Source organism: Caretta caretta, chromosome 18 (genome assembly GCF_965140235.1).
Source record: "Caretta caretta isolate rCarCar2 chromosome 18, rCarCar1.hap1, whole genome shotgun sequence".
Taxonomy (NCBI): Eukaryota; Metazoa; Chordata; order Testudines; family Cheloniidae; genus Caretta; species Caretta caretta.
In genome coordinates this window covers 16677940-16693163 of record NC_134223.1, presented here as the reverse complement: position 1 = coordinate 16693163, position 15224 = coordinate 16677940, and the positions used below count along the sequence as shown (strand labels likewise).

Sequence of the window (15224 nt, the reverse complement as noted above, 5' to 3'; positions counted from 1 at the left end):
AAAGATGGATTTTCACAGGGGAGCAAACCGGAGGTTAGACAATGTTTGGGCCGACAGAAGCGTGAGCAGCCAGCTGTGCTCTTATGAAAGAAGTTAGGGCTTGGAATAAGGGGCTGAATTTTGCTTTGTTACACCAATGTGAATCCAGGGTAACTCATTGACCTTAGAGAGACACGGTGAGTGAGGTCATATCTTTGATTGGATCCACTTCTGTTGGAGAAAGAGACAAGCTTTCAGGCTTACAGAGAGCTCTTCTTTAGGTCTGGAGGTAAGATCTTACCTCACCCGCCTTGTCTCTCTAATATCCTGGCACCAACACGGCTACAACAATACTGCAAACAATCTATTGACTTGAGTGGTCCAGGGTATGTGGGAGCAGAATCTGAGTCACACGTCCCCCCTGTCTGGCCTGCGGGGAAGTCATTCTCCTGACACATCCAGCCATGTGGCCTTCCAGTGGGATGATGCGAAGGAAGCCAATTGGCTGGGAACAAGGGAGCCTATCGTCTGAGGGGGGGGAAGCCCTCGTTTGAACACAAACAGCCTCTGCCCTTAGCAAATGGGGTAAGATAAGAACAATTGGTGCACGGACTTTTTGTTCTCTGAGTTCACAACACTACCACAAAGGGGTCCTGGTCCAAGACGGTGGCCCCTGGGTTCTATTGTAATAATTAATATGAAAAAAGCCAGTGGTGAATGGGCTGGAGCGTGATATCTGGGAACGCTTTCTCCCACAAGGAATTCCCTAAGACAAACATGCCAAGGCACTTTGCAGGCAAAGCGAGGAGCTTTCGGTATCGGCTGGCAAGTGGAGGGGACCCGACGGCACCATCTGGGAGATGGATCGTCCCCGCAGCTAAGGTGAAAAAATGCCTTCTCCAAATGGTTTCCATTTTTAAACAATAACGATTGAGAGTGGAGAGAAGAACCTGTGGGTAATGACTAGGCATCGAAGGATCAGGTGGGAGGCAGGTCAGGCCTAGAGGGAACCATCAACTGGAAGCTCACCAATGTGATTGGACATGTAACGGGAGGTTTAATGGGCTGTCAGTGCAGGGGTCCTGCGCTGCGAGGCAGGATCTCAGCTCAGGCATCGGGGAACTGGCTGATGCAGTAAACACGCTGCAAATCACTCCATCCACCTCTCGCTCCACCTCTCCTGACCAGATCCAAATCCCCGAGCTAGCAGTCATGGGGCTTCATTAGCCCAGCAAAATGCTAGAGTCGATGCAAGACGCTGTCAAGACGCAGCGTGGGAGACTGTACTGGTATTTGGAAAGCATGACATGTAATTAGGGGCTGTAACTGACTAGGAAGCTCACACCTGATTTGGATTGCTCATGGTAAACAGAGCCTGGGAGCATCCGCAGCCACCTGCATTAGGAAAATGTCAGCACAAAGGAATGTCTGCCAATGAAACCTCCTGAGGGGGCAGGGAGAGATCCCCATCCAGGCTATCTCCACAGAGAATCTCCTGTCTGGGTCTGAGATGTCAATAGACTCCTCCGTGTAGGACCCACGCCGCCTGCAAGAAGTCACGGGTACCTGGCATGCCTGATGTGCCAGGGCTTTGAAGAGGCACGTGTGACGTTCTCTGATCAAAATATGACCATACGGATCATTGCTGCAACCACTGTTATGTATTTGCAGAAAATCTTGTACAAAGGTTGTCAAGTGAGGTGTCTATGAAAAGGTTAGCGTTTGCTGGTTATGACTGTGCTATCTGCACGCATGAATCACTTTTGTATTTGAAATTATAAGTATTGGCTCTAGACTGGGATTTCAAATGTTTGCTCCTGGGGTACAGCCCACAAGGTAGCTAGGCAGCACATCTTGGAGGGACTATTCAAATGGAATGGCCCATCGAGAGAACATTTAACTGACAACGGACCATGGGAAACACCCCTCTACACTTAGTGGAATTTCCTGCTGTGACGAGCCGAAACGCGTGGACATGGGACTTGCCCACGGGACTCCAGACTCCATCTTGTTGCTGTAATTTTCCACAGTAAGAACAATGGGGGAAAAGATAAAAGGCCCTAGAAACTCTTCCATTTTGCCTCTATCCTGCTCCAGCCTCTATCCTTCCCAACCCTCTGGTCTATGAACTTATACTAATGGGAGCATTCTAACCAATCGACTGAGGACCATCCAATGATTTGGAAGCAACCAGAGACTTATCAAACCAGCAGTTTATTCCATCACTGCTACAAGCCTGAACCAAGAACTTTGCAATTACTGTATGTATTTGATTCCTTTGACCAATTTTAACTCTCACCTTTCTTTTTTTTTTTTATGAATAAATCTTTAGATTTTAGATACTAAAGGATTGGCAACAGTGTGATTTTTGGGTAAGATCTAAGCTATATATTGACCTGGGTGTGTGGCTGGTCCTTTGGGATCAGAAGAACTCTTTATTTGTTGAGACTGGTTGTAAAGAACCACTAACCTTTAAATCCGGTGTTTTTGGTGATAATACAAGGACTGGGATGCCCAAGGTGTAACTGTGCCACAGTGAGTCACAGCTCAGGATGCCAAATTCAGGACCAACTGCTGAGAAATAGGGCAGATACACCCCCAAGACTGGTGGCTAATCCCCCGTAGGCTATACCAGACCAGCAACAAAAGTAAACTCCTGTTTCACCACACTGGCTAACAAGAAGTCATAAAAGCAGTTTCCTTGGGCATTCCTGCACTGGCAGCGGGATGGACTGGGTCACCAAAGAGATCCTGCCCATCTCTGGACTCTGAGTTTATGAACCTCTCAGCCGTCACGCTACGTGTCAGACAATAGCAGAGAGTCATCTATTTCAAGAGGGCCCTGGGGCACAAGGGAGGGCCGGGGACACTGAAGGTCCGGAGTGGCGAGAGAGCCATGGGAGTATGGGAGGATTGTGTGGAGTTAGGGAAAAGAGGGATGATGCACGTACAGACTGTGACAGTTATTACTGCAGAAGTTTCGGAGACATATTGAATGCTGATGTGAGCAGCTGCAATTCCATTCCCTTCAGTGGAGCTGCAAATGCTCGTACCAGTGGAGCATTTTCAGTGGAGATCAATAACGTTCCCGTTCTGCTTTATCCATAAAGCATCCTGTCCCAGCTACCAGGAGCTCTTCAGTTTGCTAAAGTGGGCTACAAACCTCAGGAGAACAGGCTTGCTGGTGAGATTGACAGCTCTTCTGCTTTGAGTCCTGTACTGATATTTGGAAAGCATGACAGGGAATAAGTTTTCTCATGGCAGCCAGTCTCTTCCAGATTTATCTGGATCTGGGCAGCACCAGGGCATGCAGAAGTGAAAGAGGAGAAACCTTTTCAGATCCTCCAGAACTGCACTGGTTTGATTCTAGGAAGGGACCATTGTTCAGGATAGGGCAGAGTTTTTATCTGCTCCAAACCAACTGGCCCATCTCTAATGGGGATCAACATCTAGGCAAATGAGATTCTCTCCCTTTAAAAAGTCACCATAGGAAATTAAGGTAAGGGGAATAAAGATAAACTTCCATATCTCTGCAGGGAAATCAATGTCGAGAGCCAGACGCCTCCGTGTTTACAAGGCAAATGCACACTGCACCAAAGACAATATGATGCACCCGGCTGCAATCGCTGTTCTGCAGAGACTCATTCTGACAAAGCCTGGGTGATTTGTTCATTTCGTTACTAGGTAGCGCTCCCCTTGGATGCCCAGTTTAGCAATTTTCCTCCTCTGAGGAGCTACTGAGTGGCAGAAGGAAAATAACTCCAACAATCCCAGGCAGGGAGTGGTAGGAAATCAATTCGTACCTCATGTCGCCAGTGGCAGAGGCTTTGGGGAAAGCTACAGAAGGCTGGGTTTGGCCATTCAGCCGGTTTGGGGCCAGATTGTGGTTGCTCTATGCATAGCCAGTAATGCCTTGCTCCACAGGTCTTCCCGATGGAGACTCACAGCGCCAGGACTGTTCGGTGAGAGGCAGGGTACTGCAGCCCAGCCCTTGGGGGTGTATTTTTTATACAACGGAGCAGCCGTGAAGGCTAATGAATCCGAGACTGCTCACTAGAGATGTCAAGAAACCTATGGCTGGATTGCCTCCCCCTCTCCTCCTTCACACACGCTCAGGAATACCATAGATCCCTTAGGGGCTGCTTGTCTCCTGCAGGAGGAAGCGTTCTAGCAGGAGGGGTAAGGAGACAGGTGAGAGATTGGGGTGCTGCTGGACAATTCAATGGCACATCTGGCTCTGTGCCAGAGCTGGCTATTAGTTTTATGTCTGTTAGCAGCAGCGACGTCTGAGTAGTGATTACCACGACAAAGGCCTCTCTGTTCATGAGCTAGCAAGATCTACGGATGCGCTGGGTAATAACTGCAGCTCGCCGCTTTGTCATAACATTCCAGGGCTGTAAACGTGACGAGCTAAAATGCCCGGAACCGCGCATATGTCAGCTACTGAAAGAGCAAAACCATCTCAGGGAAAGCGCGAGGCAGGGGGAGCCGGCCACTTTCAGTCCTTGGTGCGTTAGCTGCATACTACATCACGAGGCTTTATCGCCCCTCGGGCACGGTGATAAATGCCTGCAGCCAACAGTATGCTCTCTGCGTGTCGGAGCGTCTCGAAGAGCGTCGAATGAATGCACTTAGGCTCTGTGTGACGAACTAGCTGCTTCACGGAACGTACGTCTGCTCTGGCTGGATGTCTGCATGGCATTCACTGAACACGGCCAAACGCATCCCGTCGCAGCATCCCATCTCATCGCAGCCCAGGGTTTCCCCTGGGACTTGGGGAAACCCTGGGCTGGTGTATTCAGGGGCTGGACTTCCACTCTTTCAATGCCCACAGGAGATCCTCTTGGGGCATTAAGGACAGCATGTGGTTTGGGGCATATACTGTTATTACAACAGCACCTGGAAGCTCCAACCAAGATCAGGGCCCTAAGTGCTGGACACACACCTAGTAAGAGGCAGTCCCTGCCCCAAAGAGCTTGTCTGAATAGACAAGGAGGGGAGACAGGAAGTACTATTATCTTTGTTTTACAGGTGTGCTCTGTGGATTGAGTGACTGGCCTGGGGTCACACAGGGAGCCTGTAGCAGAGTCCCACCCCAGTGCCCGAACCACAAAGTCCACCTTTCTTGCTTTGCTAAGCACCAGCAACGGCCCACCCACACCCTCCGGGAGGTCAAGGGCATTATACAGACCTTAGCTAAGCTTCACAGCATGCCAGTGAGGTACGTGAGTAAATAGGAAAAATAAGGTAGGCTGGAATTATGTGACTTGCCCAAGATCACAAGTGGCAGAGCTGAGAAGAGAACCAGGAGTTCTGATTCCCAGGCCCATACACTAAGAAGGGAGGGCTGGCTGACTGGCTACATGACATCCTACATTTAGCATTGTAATGTGCAAAACCCTGAGGCTTTGTCTAGACTCGGGGGAAAGGCATTATTTACGATCCTGTTCACTAACTCCTCCTAAATCAGACTTTGCACCTAGCTCAGACACAGTTTAACGCCTTTTACCCTATGGTAGCTGGCCAGGGTCGGGGTCAGCAATGTGTCCGTACACAGGGTGGTAAAAATGTTGAGGTCTGTGGTAATTTTTCACAAAATTGAATGACTGAATGACATGACCACCCCCACATGTCCGTCACTAAGTACAGTAATTTTGTCAAGTGTCCGTCGCTCAACATGGTGGTGTCGACCCCTAGTCAGGGTTGATCCTGGGGGGGTGGCAGAGATCTGTTAGATCAGTGGTTTTCAACCTTTTTTCATTTGAAAACCCCTAAAAATTTCGAATGGAGATGCGGACGCCATTGGAAATCTTCAGACATAGTCTGTGGATACCCAGGGGTCCACGGACCACAGGTTGAGTGCCCCTGTGTTAGCTGTATTTACAACCAAAGCTTTAGATCCTTTAGCCACATTAGTTTCCACTGGCAGTGAGTGTCTCTTTGCTGAACAAAAGCATTGATTCGTGCGGGTGGGAGGGGTTATTATTTCAGCGATAGATTCTCAACCAACCGGTGGCCATTTGTTTACTGAAATGGGTGTTACTGATCAACGCCTCCCGTTAAGAACAGTGGTGGCTTCCCCAGGGCCGAAGGAAGACAAGACCCTTAGCTTCTGTGCTTTCAGGTCCTGTCAGTCTGCATCGGGGTCCTGAACGTTTGTGTTCAGAGCAACGGATTGAGAGTATTTTGTGTTGGATTAAGATTCACTTACTCAGTAGTAACAGATCTCTATTAAGGCAATATTCTCAGCACGTAGTGATCAATTACTTGCAAGTGGGAAGCTCATAAGGTTGATCCTATCACAGTCACCTCCAGCCCCGGACAGTACAGCTTCGACCTCCCTTTGTTACACAAACTTATTGATAACTTTTTGTTATCTTTTCTTATTCCTGTGTATTAGCCTCTCATTTCCATGTTAACTCTCCCCCCTGTCAGTACAGGTTTAGTGCAATTCAAACCGCCTTTCTAGACTTTTAGTTACTTTAATCTCTTCTTTTTCTTTCTCTCTCATGATTGCTCTGCAATTTCCTACATCTGTGCAGTTCTACGTACACTCACGCTGGTAAATAGCATCAGAACAGACTCTTAACATTCACAGCAGGCTTCTATCAGGGTGAAATATGCCTTCACTCCCAACTCTTTGCTGTGGGCAAAGTAATAGGAAGGTGCAAAGCAAATGTCCAGAGCCTGGAAAGAAGCACATCACCTTGTGTCCTCTTGCCCTCTGTATGCTAAGGGCCAAATGTGTGTAGCAGAGGCACAAGCTCAATGGTCAGAGCGGAGAGAAGCGGGCAGGTAACTCCCCTCTCACTAACCTTGGTGTAAATCAGGAGTAACTCTGTTCATTTCAATGGAGTTATGCTGGTGCAAACTGGAGGCTAACCAGATGCAGACTTTTCGGGCACAAAGCCGCAGGGATTTAACTTGATGCCATATTTTAATTACGGGCAAGTTTAATCTTTTGAAGGTGATTTATTTCCATGTTGAGATTGCCTGGATTTTGCCAGCACTAACCCCATCCAGCCCTCACCTCTGGCTAGCAGATGTTCCTGACCATACTAGGCATTTCGTAGAGGTGCTTCTGAGGATAATAGGTGATGAGGTAAACTCCCAAGCTCAGTGTTTCTGAAGGTAAATCTTGGGCCAAGTCTCGGCTGGTGTTAAGCTGCATTCTCCACTGAGGTCAATAAAACTGTACTATTTACACCAGCTATCTGGCCCAGGGGTGTCTTTTTATTTAATAAGAAGAGCTTCTAATTCTCTCTTGTTATTTAAGCCCTCCTCTAAAGTCACCCTGCTGCATGGATTGGATCATTTCTCATGCCCTACTCCCAGGTGCTTTGTGAAACTGGACTAAGATGGGACGCAATGGGAGGCGGCAGATCAAGTAGGAGATGCAGTTTAAGTTATTAAAAGGGAAAAAACTTATTTTCAATATTTTTCAGTGCAGAGAGCTGAGTAAATCAGGCTGAGGTGGGTGCTCTTAGCTTAGGATCTGTTGGACAGGGAGCAAATGAGAGGCTGGGACATACTTGAAACTGACAATACTTAAGGGCCCAGTCCTGCAGGGAAAACTCACAGTGAAGTCAATGGGCGTTTTCCCTGAGTAAGCCGTTCAGGATCCATCCCTAATATTGAGAGAGAGAGAGAAGAAATGAGTTCCTACACAGCTTATTTCTAACAATGACTGATTGGTGATTACATCCCAGGCTTGCAAACACAGTATTCCCGGGTGGTTTCAATGGATTAGTCATGGTAATAAGCACTATATTAGGTCGTGCATATGTGCAGAATCGGACCCCCGAGACTGGAGCCCAAATTGAGCACATTATACAGACTGATCCAACTACTCATCAAATCAATGGAAAGACTTGTCTTTGGGAGCCGGATAAGGCTCTTTATGAACTACAATATATTTAATAATTTAGACCCTAACCCACCTCTACTGAAGTCAAATGAGAGTCTTGCCATTGATTTCAGAGTGTGCTGGGTCAGGGTCATAGAGAGAGAAAACACTGGAGATTGCAGGTTTCCTCACTGGACGTATCCAGGGACACTGGTCACACAATGACTTCATCTTGTTTGTGTATCTTGAATCATTATTACGGTTATTGCTATCTTTAAGCATCTGACGAATTGTGGAGTTCAGGCTAGTAGCAAAAACCAGAGCAGCGTTTGGTAGGTTCTGACTTTTTATCAGCTCTTGTGACTTTAATCCCTTCCACACTACAGAGTGACGCAGCCTGGCTTCCATTAGCCTTGCAGCATCATTAGATTTTGTCCTCTCATTTGAGGTTTACTTTCGTCATCAGGCTGGATCAGTATTTGGATGGAAACCTTCTCAGAGGATGGGTGCTGAGCACTGACTGAAGTCCAGCTCCTTTTCAGGTGTTTTAAGATGGGCACCCCAAGAATGGAGACACCCAGAATCACTAGTGCCTTTTGAAAATGTAAGCCATACACTGCCCTGATCCTGCTTTGAGATTGGCATTTGTGACCCCCCTCTGCCCACATGGTACCCCATTCATAGCAGGGGAGCTCTGCATAGACTCCAGACCGTGCCCCGCCACTTCTCAAAGCAGGATAGGAGCATTAGCCCCAGATCCTCAAATGTACTTAGGTGCCTAGCTCCCATTGATTTGAACAGGAGTTAGCTCCCTAAATACCTTTGAAGGTTTGGGCCTTAGTCTTTATTTGCCAAGATATTCTTTTGTCTCCTTTCACCCAGACAGGAAAACAAATGTGTGATGGCACAAGGACAGAGAGGGTCATATCATATCCCCACATCGGACAGATGATGCTGGAGCAAAACAGGAAAATACGATGAGAAATGGAAAGCCATAAACATTCTTTAAAAATCCCCCAAAACACTCAAGAGTAGAGCATCCAAATGAAACTGACACGCACAGAGACAGAGTACTAAATGGGGACAAAATGAGTTTTTCAATGGGAATAAATAAAAAACTGCAGCCCATGCGTCTGGGAAGCTGGCCCAGATCTGCAAGACGGGAGTGTGTGTGTGTGTGTGTGTGTGTGTGTATCTTTTATTAGATCTTGTTCTTATCATTAGATAGATCACAGAGAATGAAACTTGCAGGAAGAGGGCTTAGTTAAAATGAAATTAACAAAACAAATTAAAGTCCATGGGGGGGAGGCTGCAAATCACAGGGGAGGACTGTGAGCCGTCTGCTATCGCTGCCTCTGTAGTGTAGATGCTGCAGGGGAGTTGCAGAGAAATATTGTGACATTAAAATGCAAACTGCAGTGAGTAACTGAAGCTACACAGAATTCTCTGTCGACCCAGGCAGTGTATTTACTTGATCTGTGTCACAGCTGGCTGCTTGTTAATTAAAACAGGAATAAAAAATGACGCCTGACAGACCTACAGCTCCCAAGCATACTGGGGAGTGTCAGAATGAATCCAGAGCACTCCTGCCAGCATTCAAGGGGTTAAACCCTTCCTATGTGGAGCAAAGCACAGGTCCCCTATGACTGGCATCTTGCAGAGCCTGATTCTGATCTCACATGGGAGGAACTCCAGTGAAGTCAGTGGAGTTACACTGGGGTAAAACTGGTGCAAAAGCTCCTTGAATAACAAGGAGCCAAATCTTGGAGGGCTTTCTCACTCCTTGAACAAAATTCCCAAGGACTTCAAAGGGAATTTTGCCTAAGCAAGCGGAGAGTAGACACTAACTGACGTCTTCAGATTTGGGCCCTCAGAGAAATCAGCAATACCGAAACCTGCCTTTCCTCCAGACCTGCTCAAATACTGCTGACACACATAAAATATACGAGACAGATTGGAAACTGACCCAATTTCTTCTCACTATATGAAACCCCACACAATTAAAGACAAGACAGATCCGAGCTTTGAATCTGGCTCTGGATTTGCATCGGAAGCTGAACTCCTTCAGAATTTCAGATCTGGAGTTCTGGTCTCCAATGTATTTCACAGAGGGCACATCAATGTAGCCTGCTTTAGGTAGGTGAGTTGGAATTTTCCCATAAAAAACAGGACTAGACTGGGTAAAAAGAACTTCCGTGCGGAATAGGGTTGGTTTGCTGTAGACCCGTGTGTCAAGGTGAGATGAGAAGAGATGGGAAATGCAGCAGATGTAGCTGTCATGTGCTCAGCAAGAGCTCAACTTGCAACCTGCCAGTGTCCCAGGAGGCAAGAACACTATATGGGGGGGCATGTGTGGTTCACCCACATGAGCCCCCACAGCACCTGAGGGCCATGGGAGCTATGCAGGGGTCAGCTCACACCAGGAAGGACAAGCTGAGCCGAGCTGTTCGGGTCACAGGGGCTGGAGACTTCCAGGTTCATTTGGATGTTTGAGGGGGACAAACAGACTTGACAGGGGATCTCCCCACAAGCTCCAGGGAATCCCCTTAGTATCCTGAAGGCTGCTGGGGGAAGGATCTTGTGATTGTCAGGACTCGGGGGATGCTGTTATTGGGGCTGGGGGATGAGGGTGTGACACAGGGGATGCGATGCTTGCCGGCTTCTTCTCTGGGTGAACAGAGCTCAGCCCAGCCGCATTCCCATTCCCCAAGCAGGGGCTGAAGTTTGCAAACACATCTGGCCTTGACCCCACAGCTCAGAGACAGGAAGCTTTACACAGCTCTAGGGAAAAGCCCTGTGTCGAGGTCACTGGGGCTATTGCAAACCTCTCCTCAAATGCCACAGAGAGGGGATCTTTCACTTCCCCCTTTTCTACCCCAAAGGGACCTCCATGTTAACATCTCATCCAAAGACTAGCACCCGACTAGTCCTGCACTGAGTGCCAGGGCTGGGTAGGAGCCCAACCTCTGAGGCAGGGGTGAGATCCCCTGCGGCACTGCGGGGGAAGTCCCATCAGCTACTGAGCCCTAATAGGAGAGAGCATCCCAGAGAACTGCTTTAACCCTTTCACTGAGGGCATTTTGCAGATGGCCAGACAAAGGAATTCACAGGACAAGTGCCATGTATGTGAGCCCAGGACTGCCTCATCATGCAAACTGCACACACGGCCTCTGTTAAATCTGCATGTCAGAGAAGAAATCAGCACTGGAAGAAGCAACGATTATGTATGCTGAATAAATGGTAAAGAGCGTCATGCATCCCCCTTGGCCTGGCCCTTTTACACCAGTGTGCACCGGGTGTAAAACGCAGCCCTTTAGACAGAGGACCCCTGTGCGCTCGCGCCAATGACAACACAAGGCGAAAAGCCATAGAGGCTCAGGGCTCTACATTCGCATCTTGGCTCTTCGCTGGCTCACTGGGCGACACGTGTAACTTGGGTGCTGCCTGACCTGGAAGGTGGGTGCACGGGACGTCTGTCAGGTGCTTGGCGAGCCGTAGATCAAAGGACGTATGGAATTCTGGTGCACTATGTTTCTCTATCATGCCCTGTGAATGGGAGTCACCCCACATGCATCCAGCAGAGGGGACCCCCTCGAATGCACAACAGGCTGCAGGGCAATGTAAACCCCAAAGGTCCACCCGTGTGTCAGCTGTGTGCCCCAAACTGCCATGATCTTCTACGGGAGCTTTGCCCGAGTGGGGAGTGCTTTGCTGTAAAATCTCTTTATGAATCATTACGGCCAGCTTGTCAGCCCGCTGTCCAGGGAACAAAATACTGCAGCTGGGGACGGACGGGGTAAAGGTGAGATTTCTTTGTCAAGATTCAAGTATTGGTGTAGAGGGAACTTGAAATCTCAAGCCGCGGAGGCTGGATCTAAACTCTCTGCATGCAGGAGAGGGGATGCTTGCTTGCCCCAGTGCACGGAGTTTATCTAATCCCACCCCTCACACCAGGCTCAGAGTGGCCTGGCCCAACAGTACAACCGGGTTTTTTTTCGCCTAGGAAATATTTTACTAGTGGAGAAAAAAAAATCTGTTGTTTCTATCCTAGGAATCGACTTAAAACCAAGCCAGCTCAAGCGAGGACTCTGGGGTGGGACTGGTTATTCTAGAAAGTTGGTCTCCAGCTTTTTTTATTCCTTAGGTTCTTACCAACCCCGTGGCTCCCACCCGTGAATCCCACCTTAGTGGCCTCTGCTCAGAGGAGAAGGCAAGGAGCACCTGGCAAGGGTTCAAATAAGGACCTGATCCAACACCCAGTGAAGTCAAAGGACAGACTCCCAGAGATTTGGATGGGCTTTGGATCAGGCCCTACAGGGGACCTGTTGCTAAAGTCAGTTCTCCTGGGCGACTTGGAAGCAGTTACCATGGCTGGTGTGCAAAAGTGTCACACCCCAGAGCACATTCTGTCTGTCTGTCCATTTGTCCCTCACCTCCACTGACTCAGACACACACACTCTCTCCCCCCTCCTCAACCACGTCTTTGGAAAACTAAGCTAAAGCTCAGCAATCCCAACCTGGTTTTTAAAGCCACTGTCCCGCCCTCTTTCCTCAGAGGAGCTCAGTCAAGAATCCCAGGGAAGCCGGGGCCCTGTCCTGGCTCGGGGTGCCAAGGCCCACGCAGGGGCCGGACCACGCTCACTTACCCGGGAGTGGCACTGGAAGCCGAAGTACACCACCACGATCGTCGGCAGCAGCACGACAGCAAAGATGGTGACCACCAGGAGCAAGTTCACGAGGAAGACCAGAGAGTTCGTGGCGACGATCAGCAGGGTCCAAGCCCAGCAGCAGCAGGTGCTCCGGGGCTCCAAGGGAAGAAGCTGGTCGTCCATGTCGTAAGGAGGGAGGCCGGGGATCATCCGGGACGTGTCGGACAGATTGTCCACTTCAAAGTCCTCGATCTCCTGGTCGGACATTCTCAGAGGAGTTTCTTTACCCCTCCTTCCCTTGTTCTTTTTTCCTGCCTTTGCTGCTGGCCACGAACCCAAGCGTGGAGCTCTGGGGCTTTCCTTTCTCAGCCGGAAGCCAGCAGAGGAGGGCTAGCCAGACACCAGCAAGGACCCTAGAGATGGAATGGCCCTACTGGGCCACCTGGTGCACCCCAGCCTGGCCAGGGCAGGATCATGCCCTGCAGTATATTCTCCAACACTGCCTCTCCTCCAGTCTGAGAACAGAGCTGCACCTGATGGAAGTTTGGTCCGGAACCAGCTACGGGCTATCGCTTTGCTTTTGAATCCACGGTGTTTCCTTATTTTCTCTTGCACGCTCTCTCTGTCTTCTGGGGCTCTTCCTTATGGGGATACGGTCCCAAGGAGTTCCCAAGAGTTTCTGCCCTAGCTTGGATATGCTGCACGGCTCTGGAGATAGCCTAGTAGTCCTGCTGGCTAAGAGTGTCAAGCTCAGGCCCTTTCAGAGACTGTTCCTTGACTTTGAATCATCTATTTGTGGCCAGTATCCCAGAGCCAAGTAATTACCCAACTTTCTTCCAATTGGCGTGCCTGGTTAAAAGAACAAGCGGGAGCAGCTTCTCCCTCGTCCTGTTGGAAACCCTGCCTGCGCTGTGCAGTGCTGAAAGCAAAGAGACACAAGCTGACTGGAGCAGCGTGTGTGGTTTTGGTGCACACAACTGTCTGCATTCACAGGCACTCAGACAGGAGCAGCGTCTTCCCTTCTGAGCTGGCTCTGGAGCTGTGCAATGCCGCACTGTTCATACTGCTGGCTCTCGAGTGGCTTTATCAGATTTCCTTCCTGTGCTAGCCAATCCTTTGCAGCTTGTTTCTCCACCCCAGCCACTTAGCACGCAGTGCCTGGGTACCACGCTCTCCCCGCCTTCCCAGGTTAGGATGGTCTTTTTTGACACTGAAATTGCTCTGTTCTCAACTCTCCGGTCACAATTTCTTTGCAGATAAAAGACTAGGATACTGTCACAGACGATAATCATTGCACTTCCTAGACAGGGATCTCAGCATGCTCTGCAAACAGTAACTCTCTTTTAAGGCAACAAGAACTGCAATGAATGGAGGTCTTTTTGCTTGGCTCATGATCAACCCCACGTAAAGAAATGGAGATTGTCTCTCTTGATGATCTTTAGCACTTATATTGCACTTTACATACATGCTATCAGCACGCCGGGAGCAAGGAAACATCCCCACTGAACAGATGGGGAAACTGAGGCAAACACCAGTTGCATATCTGGCCCAAGGTGAACTGCTAATCAGTGGCATAGCAGGGAGTGGAATTCAGCAGTGCTGGAGTGCAGCTCGATGCTCGTTCCTTCGAACCACTTTGCACTGGACCGAGCAGACAATACAAAGCTTGTGTGAGATCAACCATTACAAACAATGCTTCAAAAATAAATGTGGTTTCTAAGATACAGACTAAAGTTTGTCAGGAAATGATTATTTTTCCTCCAGGAAAAATGTCAAAATTCCTGCGGTGATTTCCAGCCTTTGATATAAACTCAAACATTTTTCAACAAAAACAAATGTTTTGCGTGGAAATTTCCATGCTGGCAAAAAAGCTTTTTTCTGTTGGAAATAAACATTCTGATGACAAATCTTTGATCCGCTCCCACACAGGTGTCTTTGACCCTGAGAACTCTCTTCATCTTTTCGTCGGTACTCTGAGCCCCTGTGGCATTTCCAGTGGCTATGGTGATGAGTGTCACATATTAGGACTGGATAGAGTAGCCAGAGTTTGCTGGGAGGTGCTGGCCAGAGAGTCTTATCAGCCAGCTGGAAGCCTGAGAAGTGGCTGCAGGACCCTTTGGGGATGGGGACACTGGAAAGCTCAGGGAGGGAATGGGGAATAACAGTTTGATTGGCACAGGGGAGAAAAGGAAAACCAGGCTGTAGCGTGCGTGGGCTCAGAAATGGGTTGTGTCTCATACAGCTAAGCTGTGGGAGCAGAGAAGTGTGTAGCTTTCTGTCTCCTAGAGTCCTTGGTCTTTTCGGCACGCACGTGTGTGAACGCAGACAAAGGACATGATATCGGGTTCTCGGAACAAGTGCTGTCTCCCCAGCAGCAGCACCCCATTGACTTTCCTTGCTCCTCATGCTGAGGACTTGTCTTGGGCATGATTCTTACAGGAAAGCACCTTGCGTTCCTGGGAGGCTCCCCTCGAACGGCTCCATGCTTGAAATCCGGGCCAGACGAGGGCTGCCCGAGCGTGAGTCGGAGCCACGCTCAGAAGGAGAAGCGCCCTGCCACGGGGTGTTCTGCATACCCAGGCTTCTGCCTGGAGAGTTTCAGGGAGCAGCAGCATACCCAGAGAGCAGCTAAGTTGCAACAGCTGGGTTATCCCAAAGGCAGGGCTGCTAGAGAGAGGCAGGGTTAGAGCCACCCCAGTGCAAAGTGCCGGCTTTGCATTCTCACCACTTACCTGTGGTACTCTTCGTTA

General features: G+C 49.1%; 1 protein-coding gene across 1 annotated transcript in view; it reads right to left on the bottom strand.

Moving 5' to 3' along the window:
- Positions 1–13835, bottom strand: part of TMEM278 (transmembrane protein 278) — a 43439-nt gene extending 29604 nt beyond the window's left edge. Inside the window, exon 1 of the mRNA XM_048825196.2 lies at positions 12472–13835. Within this exon, the coding sequence (XP_048681153.2) occupies positions 12472–12741 (270 nt within the window). The 5' untranslated portion in view covers positions 12742–13835. The remainder of the gene's footprint in view (positions 1–12471) is intronic.
- Between the last annotated feature and the right edge of the window lie 1389 nt (positions 13836–15224).